General features: G+C 29.2%; 4 protein-coding genes across 8 annotated transcripts; 1 reads left to right on the top strand and 3 right to left on the bottom strand.

The window, feature by feature from the left end:
• Window positions 1-340: 340 nt before the first annotated feature.
• Window positions 341-10,750, bottom strand: LOC111040268 (protein dispatched). 5 transcript variants are annotated; one of them, XM_022324106.1, is made up of 12 exons: window positions 10,330-10,750; window positions 7,678-7,808; window positions 6,541-6,664; window positions 5,635-5,811; window positions 5,333-5,495; window positions 3,676-3,893; window positions 3,432-3,608; window positions 3,234-3,366; window positions 2,705-3,137; window positions 2,246-2,633; window positions 1,618-2,163; window positions 341-1,535 (listed from the first exon to the last, which is right to left on the bottom strand). In XM_022324106.1, exons 2-12 carry the CDS (start codon window positions 7,686-7,688, stop codon window positions 657-659), a joined length of 3,249 nt encoding a protein of 1,082 aa, XP_022179798.1. In that variant the 5' UTR covers window positions 7,689-7,808; window positions 10,330-10,750; the 3' UTR covers window positions 341-656. The 5 variants fall into 5 exon arrangements, with proteins under 5 accessions (XP_022179798.1, XP_022179797.1, XP_022179799.1 ...); XM_022324105.1 differs by having other exon boundaries at window positions 5,333-5,498; window positions 10,330-10,749; XM_022324104.1 differs by having other exon boundaries at window positions 657-1,535; window positions 5,333-5,498; window positions 10,297-10,750.
• Window positions 10,751-13,360: 2,610 nt separating this feature from the next.
• Window positions 13,361-17,050, bottom strand: LOC111040265 (protein C12orf4 homolog). The gene is made up of 12 exons (XM_022324101.1): window positions 16,867-17,050; window positions 16,659-16,804; window positions 16,399-16,583; window positions 16,219-16,327; window positions 15,300-15,418; window positions 15,063-15,236; window positions 14,879-15,000; window positions 14,665-14,813; window positions 14,488-14,605; window positions 14,306-14,424; window positions 13,789-13,914; window positions 13,361-13,705 (listed from the first exon to the last, which is right to left on the bottom strand). The coding sequence occupies exons 1-12, from the start codon at window positions 17,048-17,050 to the stop codon at window positions 13,547-13,549; spliced, it is 1,710 nt and encodes a 569-aa protein (XP_022179793.1). The 3' UTR covers window positions 13,361-13,546.
• Window positions 17,051-22,304: 5,254 nt separating this feature from the next.
• LOC111040267 (60S ribosomal protein L18a) lies at window positions 22,305-24,558 on the bottom strand. Its single transcript, XM_022324103.1, has 4 exons — window positions 24,423-24,558; window positions 24,041-24,220; window positions 23,781-23,957; window positions 22,305-22,523 (listed from the first exon to the last, which is right to left on the bottom strand). The coding sequence occupies exons 1-4, from the start codon at window positions 24,438-24,440 to the stop codon at window positions 22,362-22,364; spliced, it is 537 nt and encodes a 178-aa protein (XP_022179795.1). The 5' UTR covers window positions 24,441-24,558; the 3' UTR covers window positions 22,305-22,361.
• A 179-nt stretch (window positions 24,559-24,737) lies between these two features.
• LOC111040266 (SH3 domain-containing protein 19) lies at window positions 24,738-27,420 on the top strand. Its single transcript, XM_022324102.1, has 8 exons — window positions 24,738-25,030; window positions 25,102-25,156; window positions 25,244-25,376; window positions 25,765-25,934; window positions 25,999-26,254; window positions 26,822-26,905; window positions 26,976-27,179; window positions 27,259-27,420. Exons 1-8 carry the CDS (start codon window positions 24,997-24,999, stop codon window positions 27,376-27,378), a joined length of 1,056 nt encoding a protein of 351 aa, XP_022179794.1. The 5' UTR covers window positions 24,738-24,996; the 3' UTR covers window positions 27,379-27,420.
• Window positions 27,421-27,678: the final 258 nt, after the last annotated feature.

The following is a 27,678-nucleotide window of genomic DNA, read 5'->3' as shown; positions in this document are numbered from 1 at the left end:
ATAATAAAAACTCAATAATTGTACCAACAAAGAGATCAAAACTAATTATAATAAACTAAATATTTTATAACCATAAATCATTTATTTGAGCACAAGCAGTTTTAATGCTATACCTACTATAGTTATAAATGTTATAATTATTAATTTGTCTTTCATATTAAAACAATAAGTGCTTGTATGTGCATCATATCTCAGGAAAAAAACATGTATTATGTGCAGTATGCACTAATATATAATTCTAACAGGTAGATCAATAGTTACTCAATGAACCTTTTGGCTCCTGTCACTTAACTCGAGGTCCTAGGGTGCAGCGAAACTTGGAAGAGTGGAAATAGTCAACCTAAGAAGCCCTTCAAAGTCAGAGGAGAATTGGATCAATGTATACCACCCTCCAGGTAGATGGGTAAATGTTCATTTAATGGGTGTAAACGTTGCCAGTTAAATTAGTTGCTCCCTATGCAAGTTTGCTCTTGCAACAACGTAATACAGGAAGTACCTACTAAACCATTTCATAAGTATAATGAGATAATAAAAGTTTATTCATTAAATAGGTATAAAATACCTAATAAATAATGAGATTACATTTGCCATGTTTTTTTGGGGGGAATATAGTAACACACAAGGACCAAACAAAAAAACTTAATTATAGATAAATGTTAAATGTGTATGGCATTAGTTTCATTTTTTTTTACCACATCATTATCATCAACATTCAAATACAAACATGAAGTAACAGATCTTGTGTTAGAAGGTTGGAATTTGAGTGGGAGAACAGTTAAATTTTCTAACTCTTGAGCGGTAGATTGATTGACAATAGCAGTACTTATACATGATACTGTTGATTCTGATGCAATATTAGAAAATGGAGAAGCGTGTTTTGCGCGATTTTTATGTCTTTCATTCATATTAATGTTTTGTAATTTCTTACAACAACGATATGGATATGGACCATGATCATAATCTGAACCAAATACTGATAAAAGCGATACTAAGAAAAAAGTTGAGTAAAACCAACTAATGAACATTATAATAATCAAAAAAATACCAAGCTGAGCGTACGGTAAAACATCTGATGGCAACATGAATGCTCCACTAGCACCAGTTGTGATTGCGCCCATCAATGATGGACAAGCCATTAAGGACAATGCTTTTGAAATGGCTGTTGCTCTTGGTGAATCTTCACAAGCCAGCTGATACTCAATAGTATAATGTAGACTAAAATCAACAGATAAACCAATAGCTACAGAAGTAGCGATTGATTCCAAGACGTTGAGATGCCAACCCATCAAAACTAACATAGCAATTGTAGTGCATATGATAAAAAATATGGTGAGCACTGTAATTACAGTTAATGAGATACTTGTAGTTACAAAGAACATTATGGTAAAAGCAAGAAAAAGTGCAATAAAAGCTGACATTATAGTGTCCTCAATTAATGTCTTTTGAAGATCATAAAAGCCAAGATGACTGTAAAACCAACCGTTTCTGAGGCCAGGAGGAGCAGTTTCCATCATTTTAGATGACCATGACTCAACCTAAATTATAAAAATCCGTTTTAACACAGTAAACACAAAATCATTAATGGCAAATAGTTAAATAAAGTCAAATTTAAATTACTTGTTTATAAAAGAGTTCCATATCGGTATAAGATGTAGTAAAAATAAAATTACTTTCAAACTCTACAACAACAGCTTTTATGATTGGCATGAGTGTTTGGTTTTCTGAATGAAATAATGGATTTGAAAACTTTGGTCCAGCTGCAGAAGGGACAAATATGGAAACTGGTGTATTATATACAATGTACATAGCTTTCATAATACAGAAATGAAATATATTTCTTGGATATGGAAACCCAAAAGTATTACAGCATGGCCATCTATCATTTTCAAGATTATTCACACAATCATGGCTCATCCACTTAACAAAAGTTTCCATAAAACAATTTGTCATTTGAGGTCCACCAACAGCTCGATAGAAGGGTTGTAAACGTAAATTTGCACAAAACTGCAATAGCCAACTTTGAGACTTTGGATGCGCTATATCAAAATTGGGATCATACACTAAACTTCCATGATCTTCTGGATCCAAATGATTACCCGTATCATTGGGAAACACACCCCAGACAAAGCGTAGTGGAACACGATTTTCTGGATTATTATCAATCTAAAAAATAAAAAATATAAATATAATATAGATGTATTCATATTTTAAATAATAACTATTGTTGTGTTACAGGTTGACTTACCCTTAAAATTCTTTCAAACCAAAATTGGTTTTTATATACCAAATCATATTGTTCAAATGGATGAGACTCTCGAAACAACTGAAATTCAACAGATTCTGGTAGTTTCATGCCTGGCCATATCCATATTATAGTTACACTCAAAGTTCCCAGGATGAAAAATAATATTATCCACACCCATCGAAAGCGAAACACAATTTTTAATAACCATGCATTAAAAGAAGTTTGAATTCTACGTAACATTTTCTCCATTGAAAGTAATTTATTAACTGACCCAACTTCAAATAACACAATATTATGCCTGTTCTTCGAGCTTAAAAGTACAATGCAGGATGGCAGTAGACTTACAGTTATTAACAAATTCACAAAAACTGCCATAGCTGAAAAAATACTAAAAAAATAATAGTAATAATAATTAGAATAACCAAATATTTTTAGTAAGTATGATTTTAACGAACACACCTAAAACAGCTAATTCCATTAATAGCACTGAGAAATGATGATGCAAAAGCACAAAATGTCGTTGTCGTTGATAATGATATAGACAGTAATGAATGTTTTAATGTCTTAGAAATGACATCAATTAAAGAGCCAGCCTGGTCATTGATCTTGATAACTTTCCACACATCACACATGATGAATGATGAATCTGCACTGACTCCAATAAGTACAATTATGGCAAGGACATTCATGAATGGAAAAAAATGTATTTGAAACACAAATGTATAAACAAAATAGGAAACGGATAAAGAAAATAGAATATTCAATAGGGTCACAATTGTAATTATTATTGACCATGTGTAAAATAATACACATAACATAATGAAAAAGATACTCAGGAAAATTAGATATATATCCCTGACAAGCTCAAGATCAAACAACTTTTCTTTAATACCTAAAAATGATTAATACAATATATATATAATATTATAAATTTTAAATATAAATTATCATTAAAAGTTAATTATACAATACTGAACATATTTATTACCGAAATCAATTGCTGAAATTCTAACTAATGGTGTCGACAAATTAGCATCTTTCATTGCTTCATATACATGAACAATTGATCCTTTTCCAAATGGTAAAAACATCATTGAACTTGTTAAAACATTCGTTGAAGCCTAAAAGTTTTAAAAAAAATTATAAAAATTATATGTAGTTTAGGTAACAAAAAAATTAGATTTACATGTGGTGGCATAAAATTTACGTCTAAGTGATAATGCATTAAATTATAAACACCACTAAATTGAACACATTGGCGAGGTATTGTTGTATGATCTGTTTGCCATTCAAACAACTTATTGTCATGATAAAAATGAGCACATCCTTCAAGTATTGTCATTGTTGCATTAATATCTCTAGGCTAAATAATAATATGTAATATAATTAGTATTTTTAATTTAAAACCAGCTAACTTTTATTCAAATTACTGTAATTTCTGAACAAGACTTATGTTTTCTTAACAATGTAATATAGTTAACCAAAGACCACGGTGGGCAACATGCATGATCTTGTACATCACAAACATCTTTATATGCTACCAGGTTTTCTAAATGCTCCTGTATAAGACACATATCCTTGACTGCTTGGTAGGTAAAAAGATGTTCACCATCATTGGATGTAAATATCACCCTTGCGTGATCATATGCTACAAAATCATAAGAATAAAGAATTTTATTTACAACACATAAAACTATGAATGTACTAAATAATTAGAAATTTGAGATGTTGATGTTATGTACCAATTTGGTTCAATTTTCAAATCCAAAAACATAAATTTAACAAAAATTTAATCTGTTTCAAAATTGAACTGAGCTCAAATTTAATACAACATCCTTGGCTCTAATAATATTTTTAAAGAAATAGTGATAATAAATTTTAAAATCGAATCAGATACATAATCATTTATACTAGATAACTCTTTTTAATAATTTACTAATAAATTATTATATTTCCAGTTGGAGTTTGGTAATTGGCAATTAAAGAGCCTGGTGCAAGATCCAAGTATCCCCATATTTTGGAATTGTATAGGAGATATAAAACAATACCCGGTTATTGCACCGAACTCTGCTGGTAATACCAGACATCTCCATTTATTTTGTATGATATTAGCTTATCTAACAGAAGAATATGCCTGGTAATTGCACTGTACTGCGATAAAAATTGGAAATACCCTGCTCTCGCACCGGACTCTTCAATTACTACTGTTCAATATTCTGCTGATTTTAGATACAAATATATTTTATATTTTAAATGCATTTGAGAGTTACAATAAGCAAACAATTTGTACTTGGAGTATCAAAAATACACTAACTTTGTTTCAAAATAAAATGGCATGTATCATTTATCATTATCCTATAATGTTTTAAAACTATATTTTGATGATTGAGACTTCCAACCTCTATCAGCACATACAATATTTTCACAGAAACCACTTTCCAGTCAATATTGGGATTAAATAAAACTTTTGGAACACACTTGATCAAAACATTTTTACCATAATTAGAAATATATTATTTTAAGAACTTTCTTATTCTCCTCTGATTATAATATACAAGACAACAATATTTAGAACTAAAATATGCATTAAAATCATTAAAAACATTGTATTTATTATTTTGAATTCAAAATTATCCATACTCTGTTGCAAAAGAGAATAATCAGTTGGCTGACCGCTTTACATCAGTGCTTCGTATCTCCCACGAACTTTCCAGTGTTAGAGTGATCAAGTGGTTTTCGACTTGCCAATAGCATAATGTGTGATGAGCAAAAAGTGATTGTTCTTTTTTGGGACAAAGTAAAGAAAATAATAAATATTTTAGGGTATTTTTCTTATCTGATTTTAAAATTACTTTTTTCAGCTGTTTATGATATACTCAAAATAAATAAAATGTAATTGATGCACAAAAACTTAGCTTTTATCTATAATCAATGGATATAGGTATTTTATCCACATCTTAAAAAAAATAGCAAATGCTATATTATCTAAGCTCTAATAATATTATATAAACTAGAAAAAAAATAGAACTATTAAATATTCAATTTAATGTTAAAAAGCATGAATAAATAAATATTAATATTACTAACTTGGTTTGGAACAAAAAAAATCTAATCTATTCTTTCGTCTTTTTTTATCATTTCGTTGAGTCATCATTTCAGTTTCTTCAAATACTTCATCGTCTAATGGAGATGTTTGAGGTAGAAATTTCTTTAAATCTGTACTTGTAGACTCCATATCAGAATTCAAATTCTTCTATGAATAACAAAATTATAGAACATTGTGTATAAATAAAATTTTATTTACAAGTATCTGAATAATATTTTTTAAATTGAAATATAAAGAACTTTAAATTCTTAAAAATATTTTAAAAATACAAAAAATAACTTACATAATTAACTAAAACATCATTTTTTTTTAAGTCCATATTGTTATACTGTTGTGGTAATATATCAGTTGGTATTCTTGTAATATCATCTATCATCTCTGTGCCTTTTTCTAATGCTTTGATTAAATTGTCCCAAGTAACTTGACGATTACCGATTTCAGTACCACGTGTCTCAAAACCCTGTTTACAACATAAGACATTGTTTAAATAACTTAATTTTAAATTGTATACTGTAATTTACTGTAATAGGTATATTTTACTTATAATAAATACTCAATATTACTACAAATTAAAGCAATTTTCTTTTACTGAAAAATTCCAAATTATTTCAACTTTTATATTGATCAAATATTTTTAACAGGTTTTTAGTCCATTTAAAGTTATTCTAACCGGGAAACAATATTCTGTTAGTAGTTTTCTACTAATTCAGCGAAGGGTGGATTCTCTCTTTCTTTATGTCTTTGTAAATTTTTTTATAACTATAACACTATCTTGACCAATCCGAACAAAGCAATTTGAATGCCCAACACAAACATCATGGACAAAATCAAACATAACACAAACATTCAGAAATAAAATCTACTCTGTGGCTTGGCATGGCGCGTTGGCTGCTACCAGTTACGGAATGCGACTGGGAGTAAGTAACGGCCACACCTACGAGCTCTCGGATGGATGACCACCCGGGTTCATAGTGGTTAAAAACATTGCCACACATACCGACCACCAACCATAACAATCGTAAAAATAACCTACCGTACAAACCTTACCCCTACCACATTTCATAACCCCTCTACTCTTTCCCACTTATAAATGTTTACTTTTTTATCAATTTCACATAAAAAATATTTTAGATATAAATCATAAATTAATTTAATTAATTAAATCAATATAAAATTTTTAAATACTTACAAGTTCAGGATGTGAGAACTCTGGTAAGCGTCCAATAAAATAAGGTATAAGAATAGTGCTACTACATAATAACACCACAGTTGCTATTACTTTACGTGGATGGTTTACTAATAATTTCACGTACCTAAAATAAATTTTAAAATAATGTAAATAAAAATAAATGAAAAAATAAATACAAATTTTGATGAAAAATACTAAATTCAAATAATAATTCATTTTAAGTTAAAATGCACAGACATTATATCATCAAGACAATACAATCATAAAAATTCATTTTTTAACTGGAACTATACTATACTATTAAAATATTATAATTTATAATTTATAAGCAATTATGTATAATTATTTATAATTATACAAATTGTATCAACATCTGCAATAATGTCATAAAAGATAAACTCTAAAGCATGCAAGTATATATATAGAGAAATCACTTTGAAATGTATAATATTTTATATGTATCTATCTAACGTTACAATATTAATAATTATTATTGGGTCCCAGATTTAAATGCAAAAAATATTGTAGACTTATACAAAAAATAAATAAATAAAATATGTAGGTACACAACATTTCAAAATTTACAGAGTATACATCAAAAATCTATATTATCCATAGGCCATAGGCACAAATAGTGTTTGAGATTTGCAGTGGGGAGCTAAAGCTCAGGTCAGCTTTTGTGAGGCTTTTCTAGTACCTATTACAAAATCCCTAAACAAATGTTGAAAATAAATTAAATCTTCAACTTTTTTTTTGGTTGGTGTGGGGACTGAGGGGGCTATTACTTCAGTTAGAGTTTGACCCCTTATCCCACTACTTGTGCCCATGTTTACCTATTCATAAAAATACTTGAAAAATGGTATGATGAAAATGTAAAAATTGTAAAGTTTTTTTCATTTATTATGAAACAATTTAAACTAGAAAATTAAAAATTTAGTATCAAATAAAATATTAAGAAAAAGATAAATTTATCCAACAGATATCTCAATTATTTAAGTCTCAAAATAATTTATTAATTCGTCAAAAATCGAAAATTTAATAAAAGTTAAAATTATTTTTATTTAATACCTATTCGTAATGTAATTGTCTAAAAACAACTTAATAAATGAAAGAAAATAAATATAATGTTATATTTACCAGTCAATCATTTTAATAAAATCAGTGAACAAATTGAAGACTTAATTTACAATATCAAATAATGTGTAGGTTTAGGTTGAGTAGGGTACAAATTAATTTCTTCCAAAGTTCCAACCATCAATTCTTTGGTCCTGAAAATATAAATACATTAATGAAAAATCTAAAATATGCCTCCCCTTAACTTAATTCTAGTTTTAAAGCTAAACACATTACACTTCTTTAGTTTGGAAATAAAAATATATTTTATAACAAAACTGGCAACCACTGATTTATCTCCTGCCTACAAAATAGCACACTTTGTTTAACTTAGACCTCGTAAATAACCAAAATAGAAATTAATTTTACACTTCTGTATGAAACAAATCGACTTTTGTTTTCAAAGTGCATAAGTGGTATTTATTCTGATATGCCTAAAATGTGCAATTTTATTTTATTTAACTAGGTACCTATGCAATTATAATCAAAAACAATTAATTAAATCGATTAAATAGGGATCACCACTGCTAATAAATCGACAATAATTATTTGTACGATTGTACCTATAGGTACCCATAGACTATTTTATAGATAGGAGATATTTTACTATAGCATTGTTTTATTATTGAAATCTTAACAATGAATCACAGTAACGATAGATATAAGATGGGGGCGCCGACGCACACCATCAATTGATACTTCCGAATTCCTTTGAAAAACAACCACATGGGTCATGGACATTGGACATATTGCTGCATGTCTACGTGTACCCGTGTGCGGTTTTGAATATTCGAATTTTACCTGGTGTCACACTTGCGAATATTGCGCAGCGGTCTTTCCGCTATAATTTGTCCAGTAGTATTTAAATGTATACATTTCGATATTACGGAAATTCCGTAATATCGAGAACAATGATTTTTTTTAAATGAGATTTTAACATTAGTTTTATAATATCTCGGCAATAACAATAATATTAATAACATTAAGAAGGTACCAAGAAATTAACAAACACTAGAAAATATTCTTATCTATATAGTATTTGCCTCGGTATTTGCTATAATGCATAGTATTATGGTCTGGTCGATGGGTTGACGATGGCGGAACATTGTTCGTCCCGTGTTCGATACAAAACCATTAGTCATAACGATTTACTATCGAGAGACGAGAATCACGAAATTACAATAACTAGAAAATTAGAAACCATTGAATAAAGATGTGCAAGTAGGATTGTAGAGTATTAGAGACTAGAGTAGGATTCATAGATGGTCAGATGGGTGTAAAACTGTATTATGATTGATAATATAGTAAGACTGTAGAACCGTAGAAGTATCATTGCCCATTGGTACCCATTAAGTCAATAATAAGCACATCACTCATACGAATATGGAGATTAAGCTATGGGCGAGTTTATGAAATTTGTCAGGTGTTTGGAAAAATGGGCAAAATGTGTGGTGGTGAATATCTTAAATAATTGGTATATTTTGCGGTTGGGTGAAATTTAACATTTTACCCATTTCACTTAGCAATTTATATGAGCACAAAAAACTAATTAACCCAAACTCATTAGATATGGCACATAAAAATGAACTAGGCAGTTGCAGACCACTAGACAAATAGTAAATTAGTAACCAATAGGTATGGTAAATAATAATCCTATTTAAATCTGTAATGATTGTATAACGCAGTACTCTATCAAAAACGAGTATACCAGCTGCAGTGTTTGCTGTACCGGCTGGTATAACTGATAGAATTCGAGCAGTCGGTGGTTTGGCGCGTATTGGTGCATACAATGTATATGTAGTGACATGATGAGAAATAATAATATGATCCCTCGAATACCGGCAATACCGCTATATACATTAAAAAGTAATAATACGTTTATATTTTTGTAACTTTTCAGTTTTAATCATGATCAGAGTAACGGGCTACCTATTCGTCAAAAAACGGAAAAAATGCTTTAAATGCGCAAAAAATTATATCCATACAGTTTTGAATAAAAGACCCTGTTAATATCGAAGTCAATTTATGTTCATTAGTTCATTGTTAACTAATCACTATATAATATGAATATTGATATTGATGAAAAAATCATGATAAACAAATTTAAAACCTATGATTTGTATAAAAAGTATGTTGACCCTATAATTAACCACGTTAAGACAGATATCTGTACAATTAACAAACCGTTGTATGATTATATGACACAACTTGTGTAGTTTGTATCAATCTATACATTTTTTAAATTTTATAAATATGTTAACTATTTATAATAGTTATCTTATACATAGGTATCGATTAAAGTTATAACTGGATGTGGAATGGAATGTATAAAAAATACTTTGATAAGAAATGTTGATTTCTCACAAGCTTAGACATACCTATTTGGAGACAAATAGACAATCATTTTTACTGTTAAATAAAATCGTACAACAAACATATTGTAAAACATGTAAAATTACATGTGTAATTATAACTGAAACGCAAATTTGTTTCGGGGTATCCTATAAGACAAAAATCTCTCAAAATCACAGGTAGTACGTTTTAATACAATGTAATATTTTTAAAAACGTTGCCATGGTCTCGAGTCGTTGGGTCCCGCTCTGTAGTATAGTTATTATATTGTGTAACCGTGCAGGTACATACCCAGTAAGTACCTAGTCTACCAGCCAGACCTACCGGTTAGGTACGAAGACGGCGCGAAGGGAAATTAAACGCCACGAGTACCGCAATGGTTACGCACGGTTAGGTTATAATGACCACAGATGCTCGCCAAATATGTCGGTGTACAATTTTAGTGTTGACGATCTATGCCGCGCACGGTAAACGAAAACAAGCGATGCACAACCCGTGCGATCTGCAACGGGCGACGACCGATCAGCACACATCGCGGACAACGACACCGCACTGAAGACTGAGCGCCGGACGACGACTGCCGAGTGCCGTGCCGCCGGAGAGGCGAGCGCGAGAGAATGTCATCGTCGCGGGTCGGCAGATCGTTAAAGCCTGTTCGGGCCGGGACGACGTATCGACAACGCGGTAACGCGGTACACGACGAGTGATTAAGGGCGGGAAAGCGCGGCGAGCACACGGTTCCCATGGAAACAACGACATCACTGCACCCGTACAACGGCGCTATGCATGCCCACATCCAGCATCCAGTACCAGCCCCCCCCCCCCACGATCGGGACACCTGTTGGTTCGATCGGTTCACATAGGTTTACGAGACGTGAAAATTCAAAATACGTGGAGGGGGATGGCAACGTTCACGGTTTTACCCGAATCTCGTTGATTTGATGATTTCACGAATCTGTACGACCTTACGTTCGATAGATCGATTCGTTGAAAGTGGCATAGTGGCCAGTGGGGCCTAACAGGGCCTATCAATTATTCGAATAAGTTTAGTGCCGAACGAATTAAATAGGCTAAATAATTTTGGAATAATACCTACAATAAACATTAAACAATCAGACTGTTGTCGTAGATAAGTTTGTTTATAAATGAAGGTAATTATAAAATACAAACTAACCAACATGGGGGGGGGATAACGTTCTCATAATTAGGATAACCCTAGTACCCTACTTTGTAGCTGCACTTTTATGCACAAACTATAGCCAACAATGGACCTTCAAGTTGCAAATTCCAGAGAAGGAGTGAAAAAGTAGACCTGATTTGAATTGAGTAACATAATAATTATCAAAATTAGTGTTTCAATATTCAAAGTGTGTAAATCAGGGGAAAATTTCGGGTGAGGAGACTTGAAAAATACATTGTATTGTTGTATTGAATAAATGATACATTATTAATTTAATTTTTGTTCCTATTGATATTTTGTGGGTAGTTAACCCTTTAAGGCATTATAGGTTATCACTGCTGTTAAAGGTTTCATACTGAAATGTCCGGATTCACCCCTAATGTGGCCTGTACACAGTGGCGGTGTGAAATTTCTTTTCCTATGAAGCAACTACCTTAAATAAGTACCTACCTACACACCAATTTTTTCACATTTTAATTGTAGTCTGTAGATCATATGTAACTATGTGAGTATAAATTAAAAACTAGTCTAGCAGTTTAGGTCTTGGAGACTGGAGTCATTGGGGTACCCACTCCCACTTTTGTATGAGGCAGCTGCTTGTTATTCACAATGCCACTTCTTGTACACAAGAATTAAAGTGGAGGGACACAGTCCCTCTTCTCTAACGGTGGTTTTAAAAGTGTCCCTATAAAAATGTAATAGGTATTTTTTGTGATTTAAATTTTACATGAATTACAAATTTAAACATTATTCAGGGGTAAAAGTGGGATGAGTAGTTATCTCACTTATTAGGGCAATTATTGGTGATCAAGTTTAATTTTAACAATCCCAAAAGTTTAAAATAATCTAATCTATACCACAACATATTTCATTACAATCTAAATTCAGATATTGAACACTATATTCACTTATTAAATACTAATTTTGAAAATCACAATATAGAAGTTTTAACATAAAGTACCAAAATCATTAATATGAAATCTTATCAGTCGTAACCTAACAATTTCTCCCATCTAAATTATTTAAAAATTGGTTTAAATAATTTTATAACAATGATGTTGAGTTCTCAATTATGTCTATATGGTCTAGTGTTTTGTACATTCTTTACCTAGAATGAAATAGGTATATCTAAAAAATTATTAATTTGTCTAGTTACTGTCTACTGATGTATACTGTAGTTTCCTTAAAGATTTTATTTGTTTGTCTTCGGCTAAACTGTACATTGATTGTTTTAATAAATTCCTATTTAATAGTGATGAGTGATGACTATTATTGATTAATTGATATAGCAAGCAAGTGTAATTTCTATACATGGTCCACCAAAGGAACCACTTACAGAAATTTCAATTTAGAAGGACAACAAATAAATTTATTGAAGGATATACCAATTTAATATTTGTAATAAAAAGAAGCTATATGTGTGTTCTTTGTCTCCACCGTACAAAACCACACCTAACATAGCTAGTGAAATATTTTGAATAATCCATTTAACTCTGGTACGTTTAATATTAGAGAGAATTGATCTATTATAAAATTAAAAATAAGAATATTAACTAGTGAATCTCATGGATTTATTTTTCATTTTAATTTATCGTGTGAACGTCGCAAGATAAGAACATTTTAATTGTGCAAACAATTTACAATTTTAAAATGCTTATAACTCACTTTAAATTTCAATTATAATATCTATGAGATTCATTAGATAATATACTCAATTTAAATTTTATAAAAGGTCATTTCACTTAAAAATTAAACGTAACGGTGGTAAATGTATTATTCAGAAAATCAGAATGTACAATTTTCTATGCTTCGTGTTTATAACACAGAAACACAGCATGCAGGTATAATGTTGTTTAATTTTTTTTTTTTAAATGGAATAAAAAATTATTTGTTTTGTCAACCATAATTTATTATGATCATTCTTTGTATCAATTTCATAAATTATTAAAATAGAAAAAAAATCTTATTCGAATCTTATACTTAATAGCAAATATTTGAAACACCGGCCAGTCATCACAACTCGCGAAAAAGATAACTCCCATATTATATTGAAAACCTTTTTACTAATCAGTTAAAATAGTGCTGTACTATTTCACGTTTTTATAAAAATAACAATAATTTTTATATTAAAGTAATAATTAATATTATTTCACTTTTATTTCAAATCCAAAAAAAAACTCGTCTTACGAAAATATAAAGTAAAACGATAACAATAGTAAATAATAGAACAACTTACAAAAGTTAATACAAAATTTGATATATTTCTAAATTGAATAAAACATAATATATAATAAATTATATCATATATAACAGTAAAAATTTAACTAGTAATTTATAATTTGATCAATGTAAGAGTATAAATTACTTGGATTTAGAGTTACGTTTACTTTTTGAACTCTTTTTGTTCTTAGTTTGTGACTCAATTTCTGGCCCTGATGATTCAAACACAAGTGGAGTAGACACTCTGAATATGGTTGGAACCATTGTTGCTAGTATTCCAAACACTTCTTCAGATATTCCCTAAGTACATTATTATTATTTTATATTTTTTATTCAGTTTATAAATACCCTAAACAATTGAACAGTAATATATTAATACTTACTTTTGGAACTAGGAACTGGATAGTTTTCAGCTCTGATCCACCTAATGATACAGATTCTATCATAAATCCTTTAACACACTTTAAAACTAGTTCTGCTCGTTTCTGACACCAAGGAACGGTCATATCCTAAAGAAATAATCAATAATTTAAAACACCAAAACGATAATGAGTGCTTAGATAGTTGACTTTAATTTAAAATTAAATTTTAACGAAGAGTCTTGTAACTTTAAAACTGAGGTGAAGATACACATTGAGGTTAGTAACTCAAGAGAGCAGATTAGGAAAGAATATAATAATTAACTTTGCTTATAAAGTTAAAATCCTAAAAAAAATATAAAAATAAAAAAAATCATCGGAGGTAAAATAGTATACATACGTCTTTTAGGCACAACTTTTGAAAACGTATACATACACATTAGTGCTCGTCAAAGGGTTAAAAAGTCTGAATCTCAAAAAGTATTCTTTTTTAAATTTTAATGTGGTCACCCTTAGCATGCATTGAAGAATTTGTAATTACCTCAGTCATTTCATGGGTCAAAAATAACGGAATTGTTATCATAGTAATATCATATGAACAAGCTGTTTTCAATATATTCCTTAATCCCAAGATTACTGGATGTCTTGAGTTGATATCACCTAAAAAACATTAAATAATTACAAGCACCTTTTTTTTTTGCATATACACACTAAACAGCTAACCTGATTTTAATGAATCATCAATAACCATATGAAATACGAGATGAACCGAAGCAAGATTTGAATGTTTTGTAATGTAAACGTCACCACATTGTAAAAGTTTTGATTTATTTCGTCGAGCCTACAATTTCATGAACTTCGTATTTATAGAGGAATTTAATTAATTAATAAATACCTTACCTGTAATTCTGGGGATAAAAAATTACTAACAGGTCCCTTACACTTCCGATTTTCGACAGCTACTTTAAGATCAGATTTGATAATTTCTAGTTGATCCTGTAAAGAATCAAAGTGAAATTCTGTACTGCCTTCGCAAATATCAAAAAACTCTATAACAAAAATAACAATTTATTATTCAATTATTGAGTCAATATAAAATTATATTAAAAATTACCCTTTGCTAGACCAGAGTAGAAATCTAAATTATTTGTATCAATAAATAAAACAAGACCTTTAAGATCTTGAGAATATAATTCTAGTACTGTTTGCAACCTTTGAGGATGATGTACAACTGCTCTAAAAAAAAAATTGTAATGATTAATATTAATAGTATAATTTGCATCACATAAATTAAATACCCGTTTTCTTCCAAAGTTAAACTTAAGAGATTTAAAGTATCTGCTGACATAATGCGAATATTATGGGTAGATTTCATTTGTGACCCAAGATGTATAGTGAAGCTTTCTTCCATATCATATAACGACATATTTGAAATAGTAAATCCATTTGTTACAATACTAATAGGAGAATTCCTAAAAATTATTAGCATTTAATTTTTTGTTCAGAAAATTAAGTTTATTGTTTTTAGTTTTTACCCAATAGGAGAATACAATCCATCAACGCCTTGCATTTCTTCTACTGTTTTCATAACCCATTCTCTATACCCAGTGCGCTGTTCCTGCTTCAAAGTATCAAGTCTACTATTCCATTTACCCTAAAAACATTTAAAAATATGAAATATTTTGTTGATTTCAGTAAAATAATAACACAAACATAAAATCTGTGTATCGTCCCTGACATATAATTACAAAAAGTTCATGGTTCACTACCTGTTAATGCTAATGCTATCATACAGATAAGATATAATGTCTGTATTTAACCGGATAGTTAAATATATAAATAAAAACCAAACATTATCTTACCTAACTAGCAGGTCCAGATAAAGACCTACGATACTGTATTCTATGAAAATGTTCGTGCCTATATTTTACTAATATAAAATGTTTTATTTTATATTTAATTTGTGTTTTTTAATTCATTGTATAAACTTTTTACATTTTTCAATCAGTATAAAAAACCTATCATTAATCAATTTTAATAAATTTAAAATTATTTGCCCTACCATACTGTGATTTAACTGATGTACACAATTTTAATAAAATTACAAGATTTAAGGTATGGACATTATCTATCAGTATTTGATACCATAAATTTATGTTCAAAATAATTAAAAGGCAATTACTAATTTATATTTTGCATAAAAAAAAATTATTGAATAAAAAACACTGTGGACGATTCTCCTAAATCTATAGTCAGTTGCGTTTCTGTAGGCAATAGTTTATACTAGTTATGCCTTAATCTATGCTATATTTCCCAAGGCGTATCCTAGGACCATTTTAATTACTGTGATAAGTTCAGGATTACAGGATTCAGATTGCAACAGAAATGCATGTTTATACTAATTACAAAACAATAAAAATACTCTCTTATATTAGAATAAAGTATTTCAATTACTTGAAGTAATGTTTGGTCATCAAAGTGCTTTAGAGCTAAAGCATTAATATCATCTTCAGTACTGTATTTATTTAACCCATCCATGGCATAATTCATTTCTTCAGTTTGACTAAACAAAATTTTAAAAAAATTAACTATTTTATTCAACCAAAATCATTTATTTTAATTATGTAAACACACGTTTTTGTCAAAGAAGTGACTTGTCTACATTTTCTACTCATGATATCTTGGACTGCTTGGGCATAACCATATTCAATGTGAAGAATAGCATCCAAAGAAGGTCCCGAATGAGCTAATTTGTGAAATGCAGTACCAAACAATTGATCATTACTAGGTCCTTTATTATCAGTGAATGAGAAAGTTTCCTATAAGCATAAATAATACAAATTATATCTGTAAAAAATAACAAAACAAACATGTTAACGATCTTGACACATTACCTCTTGAAATGCCTTTTCCCAATATTTAACAATATCTTCTACTTCAATGCTTTCATTTCTAATGCTTTCTATAGCATCAACTGTTTGGCAATCATAAAATTCAACTGTGCATTTGTCAACAAACTTTTGTAACTCACTTGATAGTTCTATAAAGATAAGATGCAATTAATATTTTTGTAATAAACGATGAACACAATAATATTATTACCTTCTATGATGTATAACGGTAAGTTAAACCCATTTATAATTCTATGACTCAATTCGTTTATACTACCTTCAAATGGTATATGAACTGGTACTTCAATCTTATAATTATCAGGAATATTAAGAGTAGAAATTGTGTAACAGAAAGTTTTCTGGTGTTTTTTCTCGTACTCCTTTACCCCATTCATCCTTACGATTACCAATACAGTAACTGAGTAACCTATAAGCTACAACTTACAATAACCCACAACTACGATTAAATATAATAAGTTTAAAACTTTAAAAACAGTAACAGTTATCACCGAGGGCCTATGGAGATAATAAAGATTTCTATTATCTATAAAACACAATTTATTTATTTACAGCAGTTACTTATCAATACAAATTAATTTTATCACAGTATAATATTTTTACTTTACAATCCTTCAAGGCATCACAACGAATCACTTTTTTTAACAAGTGACTAGTGACCAGTGGCGTATATAGGGGGGAGGCCCCCTAGGCCAGAGCCCATAGTGAAATTGTAGGTTTAATTAAAGTATTTCTTGTATATTTACACTGTTAACAGTTTTTCACCATGATTAAGTTAGCCGGTTGATTAAAATCATTTTTGAGTAATCTACAAGGAAATGTTAGATATATTGACGAGACTTGCTTTAATGACTTATTGACTTTGATGTTAAATTCATAGTAAGATAACATTAAAATATACAAACGACACTGTCAATACTTTTAAAAAAAGAAACAAAATATTAATTTTACATAATAATTATAAAATTGAATTGCGCAATTTTTATTTGAACTGTATAATATGTCATAATTCTTAATTATATAACAGCTGCTCCCTTAAAAATGTATTATTATGGCTATGCTGCTTGACTAGTGATAATTGATAAATCGGCCCATAGTGAAAATAATTCGTATATACGCCACTGCTAGTGACAAACTGACAACTACCATGTTGGCACGTCTTGGCATGGCTTAATGCATGTTGTCATGTTGCTGTGAAATAAGCACAATAATTTGAACATTGATTTATATATTAGGTATTTAGGTACAAGTGTATAACATGATGGTATAGTGTTATGTCTCTGAATTATGATTATTGATTTTAAAGTTTAAACCATTATTCAATAATATGTTATAATAACACTAGTCAATACGAAAGTCACTAATATAAATATTAAAAATATTAAACAGTATACAAATTACAAATAAAAATAAATAAATGTAGGTACCTACCTACTGTTATCGAGATTTTTCATAAAATAATCATACAAATTGTCAAATGTATAAATATAATTCAATAATACTTTTACATAACTTTGGTTTATCAATCATAAATTCATAACCCATTCAATTGGGTAATAAATCCATGACGTGGATGATTCTGTATTGCTATCATCGATAATCATATATTTTGAGTAAAACCAAAGAACCTATTTTGAGTATTTTCCAATCTATTATTATGTGTGTAATATATAAATGTATATATTAAATTCAGGGGGAAACGTCGGTACTGTTAAAACCTCAGGGGGGGAGGGGTCGTCCGAATACCACAGTTTGTAGGCATACGCTCTGCCGCGCTAGGTATTCTACCTAAAAGTCCGGCGAACAAAAGTCCAGTAAAAAAAGACCCGCGAAAAAAAGTCCGATCTAGTAAAAGTCCGGTTTATTTATATATACATATTTATTTATAGATATATATTTATACAAGTATACATTTTTAAACTTAAATCAATATTATAGGTAGGCACAATAAAAATAAAAATATTACTAAATATTATTAAAAATAAAATACACAAAAATAAAATTGTATGTCGTACAACAAAACATTAATGTTATTTAAAATAATAGCAATAATTTATAATACAATTATTACATTTGAATTCAGAATGAAAAATCTATATCCTTAGCCTTTTACCTTGGTTTTGTCCTAATACTATGTCCCACTTGAGTTAAAAACTCTTCAACACTTAGCTCGGAGTTATGAATTCGCTTGCATAATGTTTCAAGCCTGATGTTTTTTTGATTCATTTTTGATTTTTTCATGGTTTGTCCTGTACTGCTTAATGCTATTTTTGCCCTATCGGCTCCAATCTCTAACTTGATTTTTTTAATTAGCACCCATATTGTTGGATGACTGACCTACCAAGTGTGTGAAGCGGTTGTTCCATGCTTCACATATATTATTAGTTCTGTGTTCACTATTTAATATGGCAATTTAATCCATTCCTTCGTGCACCCGTTCAAGGGGTAGGAATGCCAAACTATCAATCATCGAACAAAAATGACTAAACTTGTCATCATTCATATACATGTTTTGTAAACCTAAATCCTGGATTTTGCGAAATGTACTTTGGCATATATGATAAAATCACCCTCTTATTTCTAATTCCGAACCAAAAATATTACTAGCCGCTGTAATTACTGCTTTTTCGAAATCGACATGCAGAAACCTGGGGTCAGGAAACAAATTTTTCTCTTCGCATTTTTCAATAATTATTTTAAACATTGTTTCATAAATTGAAGTTGTCTTACGCTCTAACAAACAATATTATACAGCAGTAATAAAAAAATCATTTTTTGGGACTCTTATAAAGTATAATTGCATAAAATACTCAGGACTGAGATTAAAATTTCCGTCACAATACCAATTACTTGCCTCTGCTATAAAATACGAAGTCCTTCATCCACAGCGAAAATGATAACTCTTTCGTGGTTTAAATCCATGTTGTCGAATAATGAAAGTGGTTTTTCTTCATATAATGACCAATCGCCTAAAATACAAATTAAATAATATCATTAATATTTCAAATGACTAATAAAACAACTACATAAAAAAATATTTATTACTTGATAAATTTTAAATGTTAACGTAATATCGCTTTAATAAAAGAAAAAAAAATGATAAAAAATATTTAAAAATATAATTTTTTAATAAAAACATTGGCCTTTTAACAACTTGAAAAAACGATGTAACTATGTAAAAAAATATTTTCAAAAACATTATTAATTTTTGAAATAATGAGTGTTCAATGATAAAAGAATCACCCGGTATAATAAAAAACGAATATTTCTAATGACTATAAATAGTTTAAAATTAGTGAAATATTTACCTTCAATTTTCAAATCTTCCAAGCAAGTAGGTTTAGGAGGATTTAAATTGCTACATTGCTTTTGAATAACACGCTTAACAGAATTTTCATTAGGTATATTCATTAAAATTTTATCCGGAAAACCACTAACCGCCTCGGCAAAAATCTGACTTGGTTTATCGCTAGATATTTTAGCACGATTTTTTATTTTGTGTTTAAATTTTTCTACTTCTAATGTAGTATGATTGCCAGCATGATTATGTTCTATAACTAATTTTGCTTTAGAAATGTCTTTCGATGTACATAATACTGCAGGACACTTGTATTTCTTCTTCAAGCTATTATTTCCATCGTATACTGTTGGTCAATTTATGTTGAATCGTATACGAGAATCCAACGTACACTATTTTATTTATAGTATCACGTTTCGTTTTAAATTTAAATATTTCACTCATTTTCACAAGATTTGGATTTAAAGACAATAATAAAAACGTTGAATTTCACAAAATGTACAGTTACAGCGTTTACGATACAAAACATCGACTGAGCATTTGGTAAAATAACCAGGTTAAGTAAAGATAATTTGTAATAAATTTGTTATATATTATCTATAACATATAGGTAATAAAGATTAGATTCCTATAATGGCTAACACTGAAAGATGAAAGTATTAGGTGCCCCAACTTAAAAAAATTTCCAACAAACGATAAACTAAACCGATGATAAATAAACCGGACTTTTGTTTGTCGGACTTTTTTCGCGGGTCTTTTTTTTCCGGACTTTTGTTCGTGGATTCATTTTGGTTACCTATTGTCATATCGAATTTCAATAAGCAATTTGTAAACATGGAACCTCTCTGTACTTTGATATGAAAAAATCAAGATGAAGTTTAAATTATAATAATACACCTGCGAATTCGTATTATTATATGCAGTTTCTATGGCAATTGCCAAAATCGTCACAAGGCGAAAACGATTTATGATTCTAAAATTTCAATTAATAAATCGGATATGAACAGAAAGCTTACTGAGTTCCTTTCTAATTCATAAATTATTGATAAATCACGATATTGTAAGTTCAGGTACGCTGTAGAGCTTAATTAATTACGTGTGCGGTGGTTAATTTCATGTGTACACTCTAACGTGTTCAAATTGAATTTCATATTAAATTTTCATAGCTGTTACAAGTCATCCAAAAATTGAGGTGACTTGTAACACGTACTTATTATTTTTTTTTTAAGTCCAATTTTAGTCAAAAAACTAAATGAAAGGTCTTATCTTATTCATAAGATGTGTGTATTTTTTGTAACCCAATGCCATTTTTCTTAAGCTCGGTATACTAAGAAGTAGGTCAAAATCGTTTCAAGTCACCTCGATTGACGGTATTGAAGATTTTTGGGCAAATCATGTTTTGGAAAAGTACATGAACTGTAAAACACCGGCCGTAAAATTAGCTACCACGTTTGGCTCCACAAACATACGTGAAACTTCATTCTCCAAAATGAAATTTTTAAAAAATTAATATCGTTCAAGATTGAATATCCACCTTGAAAACACTGCGCATTAGTTGATCCCCAAGGGCAAGAGGGAAGAGTAACAATTTTTAAAAAAACTGGCTCTATACAAGTAATATAATTTTTCTCATTAAACTTTTAAGAATAAAATTGTTATTATTAGTATGAATACCTAATGACCTTATAAGTAATTAAACATTGAATAATTTGTCTTAAAATGTGATTTTAAAACAAACATAATACATAAATACATTAATTATAATTATTAAGTTTATGCTCGAATTTTTTTTCAAATTTTCTGGACCGCCATAGAAATTAATTGCCAACTCCTGTATTAGACCATGATTATTTTTAATAAATTATGCTTGAAATTGGAACACAAATATTTATTTAAGTGAGAGCTGAATTAAACTTTTTTTTTTTGGTCTGCCATCATTACAATTTTAAGAAGTAGGAAATGTATTTGAATAAACCTTGTCGTTTTGGGATTAAAATTATAGCTGTTATTAAAATAGTTAAAATTAATATTTAATTGTTAACATTCCTAAATACTTTATACACAACATGGTCAATGTAATCAGTTTGTTGTGTGTAGTCTGTATTTCCTTAATAAAAAACAAATACAAACTGTTAGTATTGTAGAGTACCATACTTCAATATTAATTGTAATCATATCGATGAATAAAATTTAAAATTGTAAGATTACTAAGTTGCTCAAATACTAATTTATATTAGAAATCCATAACAGGATTAAATTACATCATATAAATGGATTAAATTATAAAATCTCATTTAAAAATCATCTAGGATATCGTAGAATACAACGCAAAATTAAAAATATTAAATTGAATCCTTTTTTATTCAGAAAAATCAAATATAATATCCATTTTACAAGAAACTGGTTGTTGGGCGTCGGATAGAGAATGTGTTATAACGACGACGTTTTCCTTCAACACGGTGAGGTAGAGGGAAACGAATATCACTGTCGTGGAATTGTTTCACATGTGGTCTTCTGGTGTTCTTAGCCTTCACAACTTCCACTTTAATGATCTGGAAACAATTATGCATCTCATGAAAACTTGAATAAAAGTAAAATAAATAAATAGCAACTTGTGTCTTATATTATACAATTTATACCCCGGATAGCCAACCTAGAATATATTTTAAGTGTTTCAATTTTTTACTCAGATTTTATAGCACTTGAAACTACTAAAATATTCACTATACATGACCTAAATAACCTGAAAATAACTATGATTATAATATAAAATGATAAGAAAATAGCAACACAAAAACAAAATTTTTTCTTTTAACAATTAAAAAAATGCATAATAATCATTCAGGATTTAATAATGAATTAAAAAAAAAAACTTGACTGGTGTCTGATATAACCAATAAGGAGTAATAAATGTATAATACTGTCTGACAGGCCCAAAAGTCGGGCTATATAAAATACTCATGAAATGAAAATGTTAAGATTTTTCAATTCTAGTCAAAAAAACATTTTTTAAACCATTTCAATTTACATTATGAAAAACACAAAATAAAACAAAAGAAGTGCATGTATACAAAAAATAGCATCTAAATAGAGAAATAGCACAACAAAACTAAGATTCTAAAAAAATTTGCAGTATACTATTTTAGACTCGAAGTGTGTAGGGAAAGAATGCATTGTATTAAAAATGTGTTTTTTTAGTCCATCAAAACTTGTGTTAGTAAAAATGTGCAAATTTTGACATAAACATATTTTCCGGCAGAAAAGTGAATCTAGTAGGTGTTTTAAGGGTCAAAGTTGAAAATTCCTGGCAGTTTACAAAAGTATCAATGAAAACAAAAAAAATAGTAAATTGAATAGGTATAATAATTTAACTCTTTAAAAACGAATAAGAATTTTCAGAAGTATTAAATATTCAATTAACCAACAGAAAAATATGAAGTTTAATACCAAATATTAAAATAAATAAGTTGAGGAATAATTACTCTGTCCAGCAAGAGAACACGCCGGTTTTAAGCATTCCTCCGCGTGACCACGTATAAAAAAAACTGGTTCACCTATGGTAGGGTGACACTTGGGGGAACCAGATTTGGTCAGTGCGCGGCGCATTCTCTAGCTGGACAGTTTAACTGGAGAGTGATCATTTTGATTTAGAATAAAAATAAGTAACTAATCGGTATAATAATTTATAAATTCTGATTAGTACTCATTATCTATACGTACATGATTTTTAATAAAGAAACTAAGCAAAACTATTTAAAATCTAGAATTAAACTATAAAATTTAATTTAATAATCATAAAAAACAAATACCTGGATAGCATGAGCCCTGGCTCTATGTCTAGCACCCATATCTCTGTAGCATTTAGTGACAGCACTAGCTACAGTGGTGTCTCTGTATTCACGGTACATGTTGTGTGTGCCTGATCTTGAATCGTAACGTAACCACACTCCAAAGTTCTTAATTTTGGTTGGAGATTTATCGGTAACCTAAAAAAACCAATAAGAATTAAGTAAATTTATAATTACAATTTAATACATCCAGCAGACGCCATATTCAAAAAAATATTTACTTGTTTCAATGACACAATTTCTCCTGTGCTTTTTTTGAACTTCTTAAGTTGTCTTAAGAAATACCAAAATCTAGATTTGGCAACAATGCGATCTGGAGCGAAAATCCTCATCTTATATAAAGGTGTAGTCTTCTCCTTTTCGGTCGGCAACTTGCGTCCGATGACCTCATATTCTTTCAACTACAAGGAAACGAAACAGATTAAAATTAAATACAATCCGCATTTATGTATAATTTCACTCCAATGCCACATGTCATGTGATTTTGAATACTTCATTATTTAATCAATTGGGTACAACAATTTCATAGGTACCTGAGGTTTAACATCTATGGCAAAATACTAAATATTTTAAATAGGTAACTAAAAACGTGAAAATACTTACATCTCCTTTGGCTTTCATTTTGAATTTGATCTCTTCCTAAAAATCAAATGAGGAAAATGTAACTAGAGAAAAAATTTTAAGAGAAATGAGAGAGCACCAAACATAACCCCAAAGCAGATCGAATAATTTTTTAATGTTCTATTCCAGTTGACACGGCACGGTCGTGGAATAATAAATCCAACCTGACCATGTGCAGCCGGCCGCAGCAGTCGGGGCTATACGACAATTCACGTTTTTATATATAGCTACACTGTGCAGTTTAATAAAAATGTATTATTGTTATTATTATTATTCATTGGCCGTGAGTCTGTAAAGAGATAAGAACTTTATTAATAATTTTAGACGACAATACAAGTTTTTACGTTTCAACTGTATATATGATAGTAATAATAATAATGAATCATTAACCAAAACATTCGTTTTTCGTTATGTGTTGGCAGATAGTGATTGAAAAAAATATCAGTCTCGAAGGTCGTGACGTTAAACGTGTATGACTATGACTGCGACTTGTCGGAGTAAAATATTATGATTGTTCGGTTACCCAAAAATAAAGCGGTAATTATAACGTTTCAAGATGGCCAATTGGACTGCTTTCACTTCCGACAGCTGTATGTGGTTTTTATTTTCGTTTATTCCGTTTTTTATGTCATTCTTATGAAAGAATTTTTTTATGTTTCAGCACCCAAGGTGCCAAATCGTCCCGCTCCCCCGCCTCCCAAAGTGAACAAGCCTTTGTAAGTTGGAAAGTGCTTCCTGTGTTTTCAAATAATCAAAAAATGGCAACATTATAATATTTACTATTATTATTATTATTTGTTTAGAACTCAATCGAGATTAGCAAAAGCACTATCATTGAAACAGTCAAAATCACTCAATGGTTTCCAACAACCAGTAAAGAAGAAACCTCCACCTAGACCACCTCCTCCTAAGTTTGCACAAACACCCAAAAGTCAAGTAATACATAAATAATATTTAATTCTTTTACTTTTAAGCATAATATTGTAATTTGTTGTTAGGTCTTTCATTAAAATATAAATCATCGTCAAAAAAAAGGTATAAAGTTATACTAAATTGTAGATAGTAAATAGTAGATATCCCGCCCCTCTTGAATTAAGTTGCCTACCCAACTTAAGCTTTCATTTCCTTTTTCAAGTATGAAATTAATTAATTTAGTTATAAAAAAAATTGTAGATTATTTTTTCCTCAACTATTTTCACCACCAACTATTATTTTATAAAATAATTTAAATTGTTTACATTATCCTAAATTAACTAGATGAACTCTATTTAAAAAAATTAAGTATAACTTATACACCCTTTTTTAACAATTACTTCATTTTCAGGGAAAAGCTGGTTTGTCATCTTTAATTGGATTTAAAACAAAGCATACTGTTCCAACGCCCTCTTGGGTTGCAAAACCCAATGAAATCCCTAAGTCTTCAAGTACTTCTCAGATGGTGGGTTGTCTTATAGACTTTGGTTCACCTGAAACTTCTCCCACATCTACTCATAAGTTTGTGTTTTATTTTATACAATTAACCATGATTGAATAATTAATAAGACAATTATTTTCATAGATCTAGTAGTGATGGAAATAGTGTTGATAGCTTTAACAGTGATTTTGGGCCATGGAAAGGTTCTCAGGCTGAAAGCAGTGGTTTTGAAGATGATTTTGATTTATTATGTTCAAATGCAGATATGGATTATTTCAAAAACCGTTTTTCAATTGAAAGTTCATTACCGCCACCTTCATTACCTCCACCAATGTTACCACCAGATGCCCTAAATGTATTATTAAATGGTCCTAAATTACCTCCAAGACCAAATGAGATGGTAAGTCCAATGTTTAAACCAATAGATAATATTTGATTATTGTTGTAAATTCATTCATCAATGATTGTGCCTATTTTATTTTAAAATATTCTTAAAATGAAATATATATGAGTGTGAAGCTTTCAACCTTGAATGAATATGTAAATACTAAAGTATTATTGGTCTGACCAATTATCACTCGATAATTTACATTTTTATCTTAATAGACAGGATTGTATACTTATTTTATCGTTTTAAAATATTTTTGTAAATCATTCTACTCATGATAAAATTGTCAGACTTATTATGATTCTACTAAAAAAGATATTATTTCATTTAACATATCATATGTCAAGTCAAATATGTATATTATTAAAAGCATACTAATTATAATTAGCCACATTGCTTAATTCTAAAAAAAGTTTTATTAAATACCAATCACTACATTATTAGGTGTATATATTAATTTATATTATATTATTAACCATCTTAATTTTAAAACTAAAATTTAATGTGCCCATTGTGATCATAAATATATAGTGCATTTTGATGATATTTGTAATTTGTTATAATTTATTAATATTCTAGCAAACTCAACTATCAAAATCGCAGCCTAAGTGTATTGCTCAATTTGATTACATGTCTGGTCATGTAGATGATCTTAACTTTAAGGTAATTTTTTAACTATCTATATAATAATACTCTTATGTATTTTAAATTTTAATATTTATTTTAATCTTAGAAAGGAGATGAAATATTTATAACACGATGTGTCAATGACGAATGGTTAGAAGGTACATTGAATGAGCGCATTGGAATGTTTCCCATTAGTTATGTTGAAGTAACTGAACCATTACCCAAAGAATCTCCAACCAATCAAGAAATCCGCAAAGTAATAGCTGTGTTTGCATTCAAACCAGAATGCTGGGAAGATCTAAGTATACAGGTAATGAATATTATAAATTTATACTGAGCATTTTCTAATAATTATTAATATTTAAAACTAATTTCTAACTATTATTTAGGAAGGCGATCAAATTCAAGTATTAAGAAGAATCAATGAAAATTGGTTGTATGGAGAATGTAATGGATCTAAGGGTCAGTTCCCATCAAATTTTGTCACTGAACTACCTGATGATTTATAGCAAGCGTATTGTGATATTAAAATAAAATACATATTATACATATTTACCAAATTTATTAATTTTAATACCTATTTTTTTTATCTTATATATTTAGTAAAGTAATAACTTGTGATGTTAAAATGATATAAAATATGATACTAAATATTAATGAGCATATATGAAATCAAAATGTAACTGAACAATCTTTAATGCTCAATTTATTAAACAAACAGGGTATTATTATTTTACTTATTCATTAACTTTGCTTAATTTGTTATACCGATATTTTTTTATATTGTTATGGTATTCATATTTCAATAA

This window comes from Myzus persicae, unplaced genomic scaffold (genome assembly GCF_001856785.1).
Source record: "Myzus persicae strain clone G006 unplaced genomic scaffold, MPER_G0061.0, whole genome shotgun sequence".
In the NCBI taxonomy this organism is placed as follows: Eukaryota; Metazoa; Arthropoda; class Insecta; order Hemiptera; family Aphididae; genus Myzus; species Myzus persicae.
Note: the sequence above shows the minus strand (reverse complement) of the source record. Positions and strands in the feature narration are given on the sequence as shown.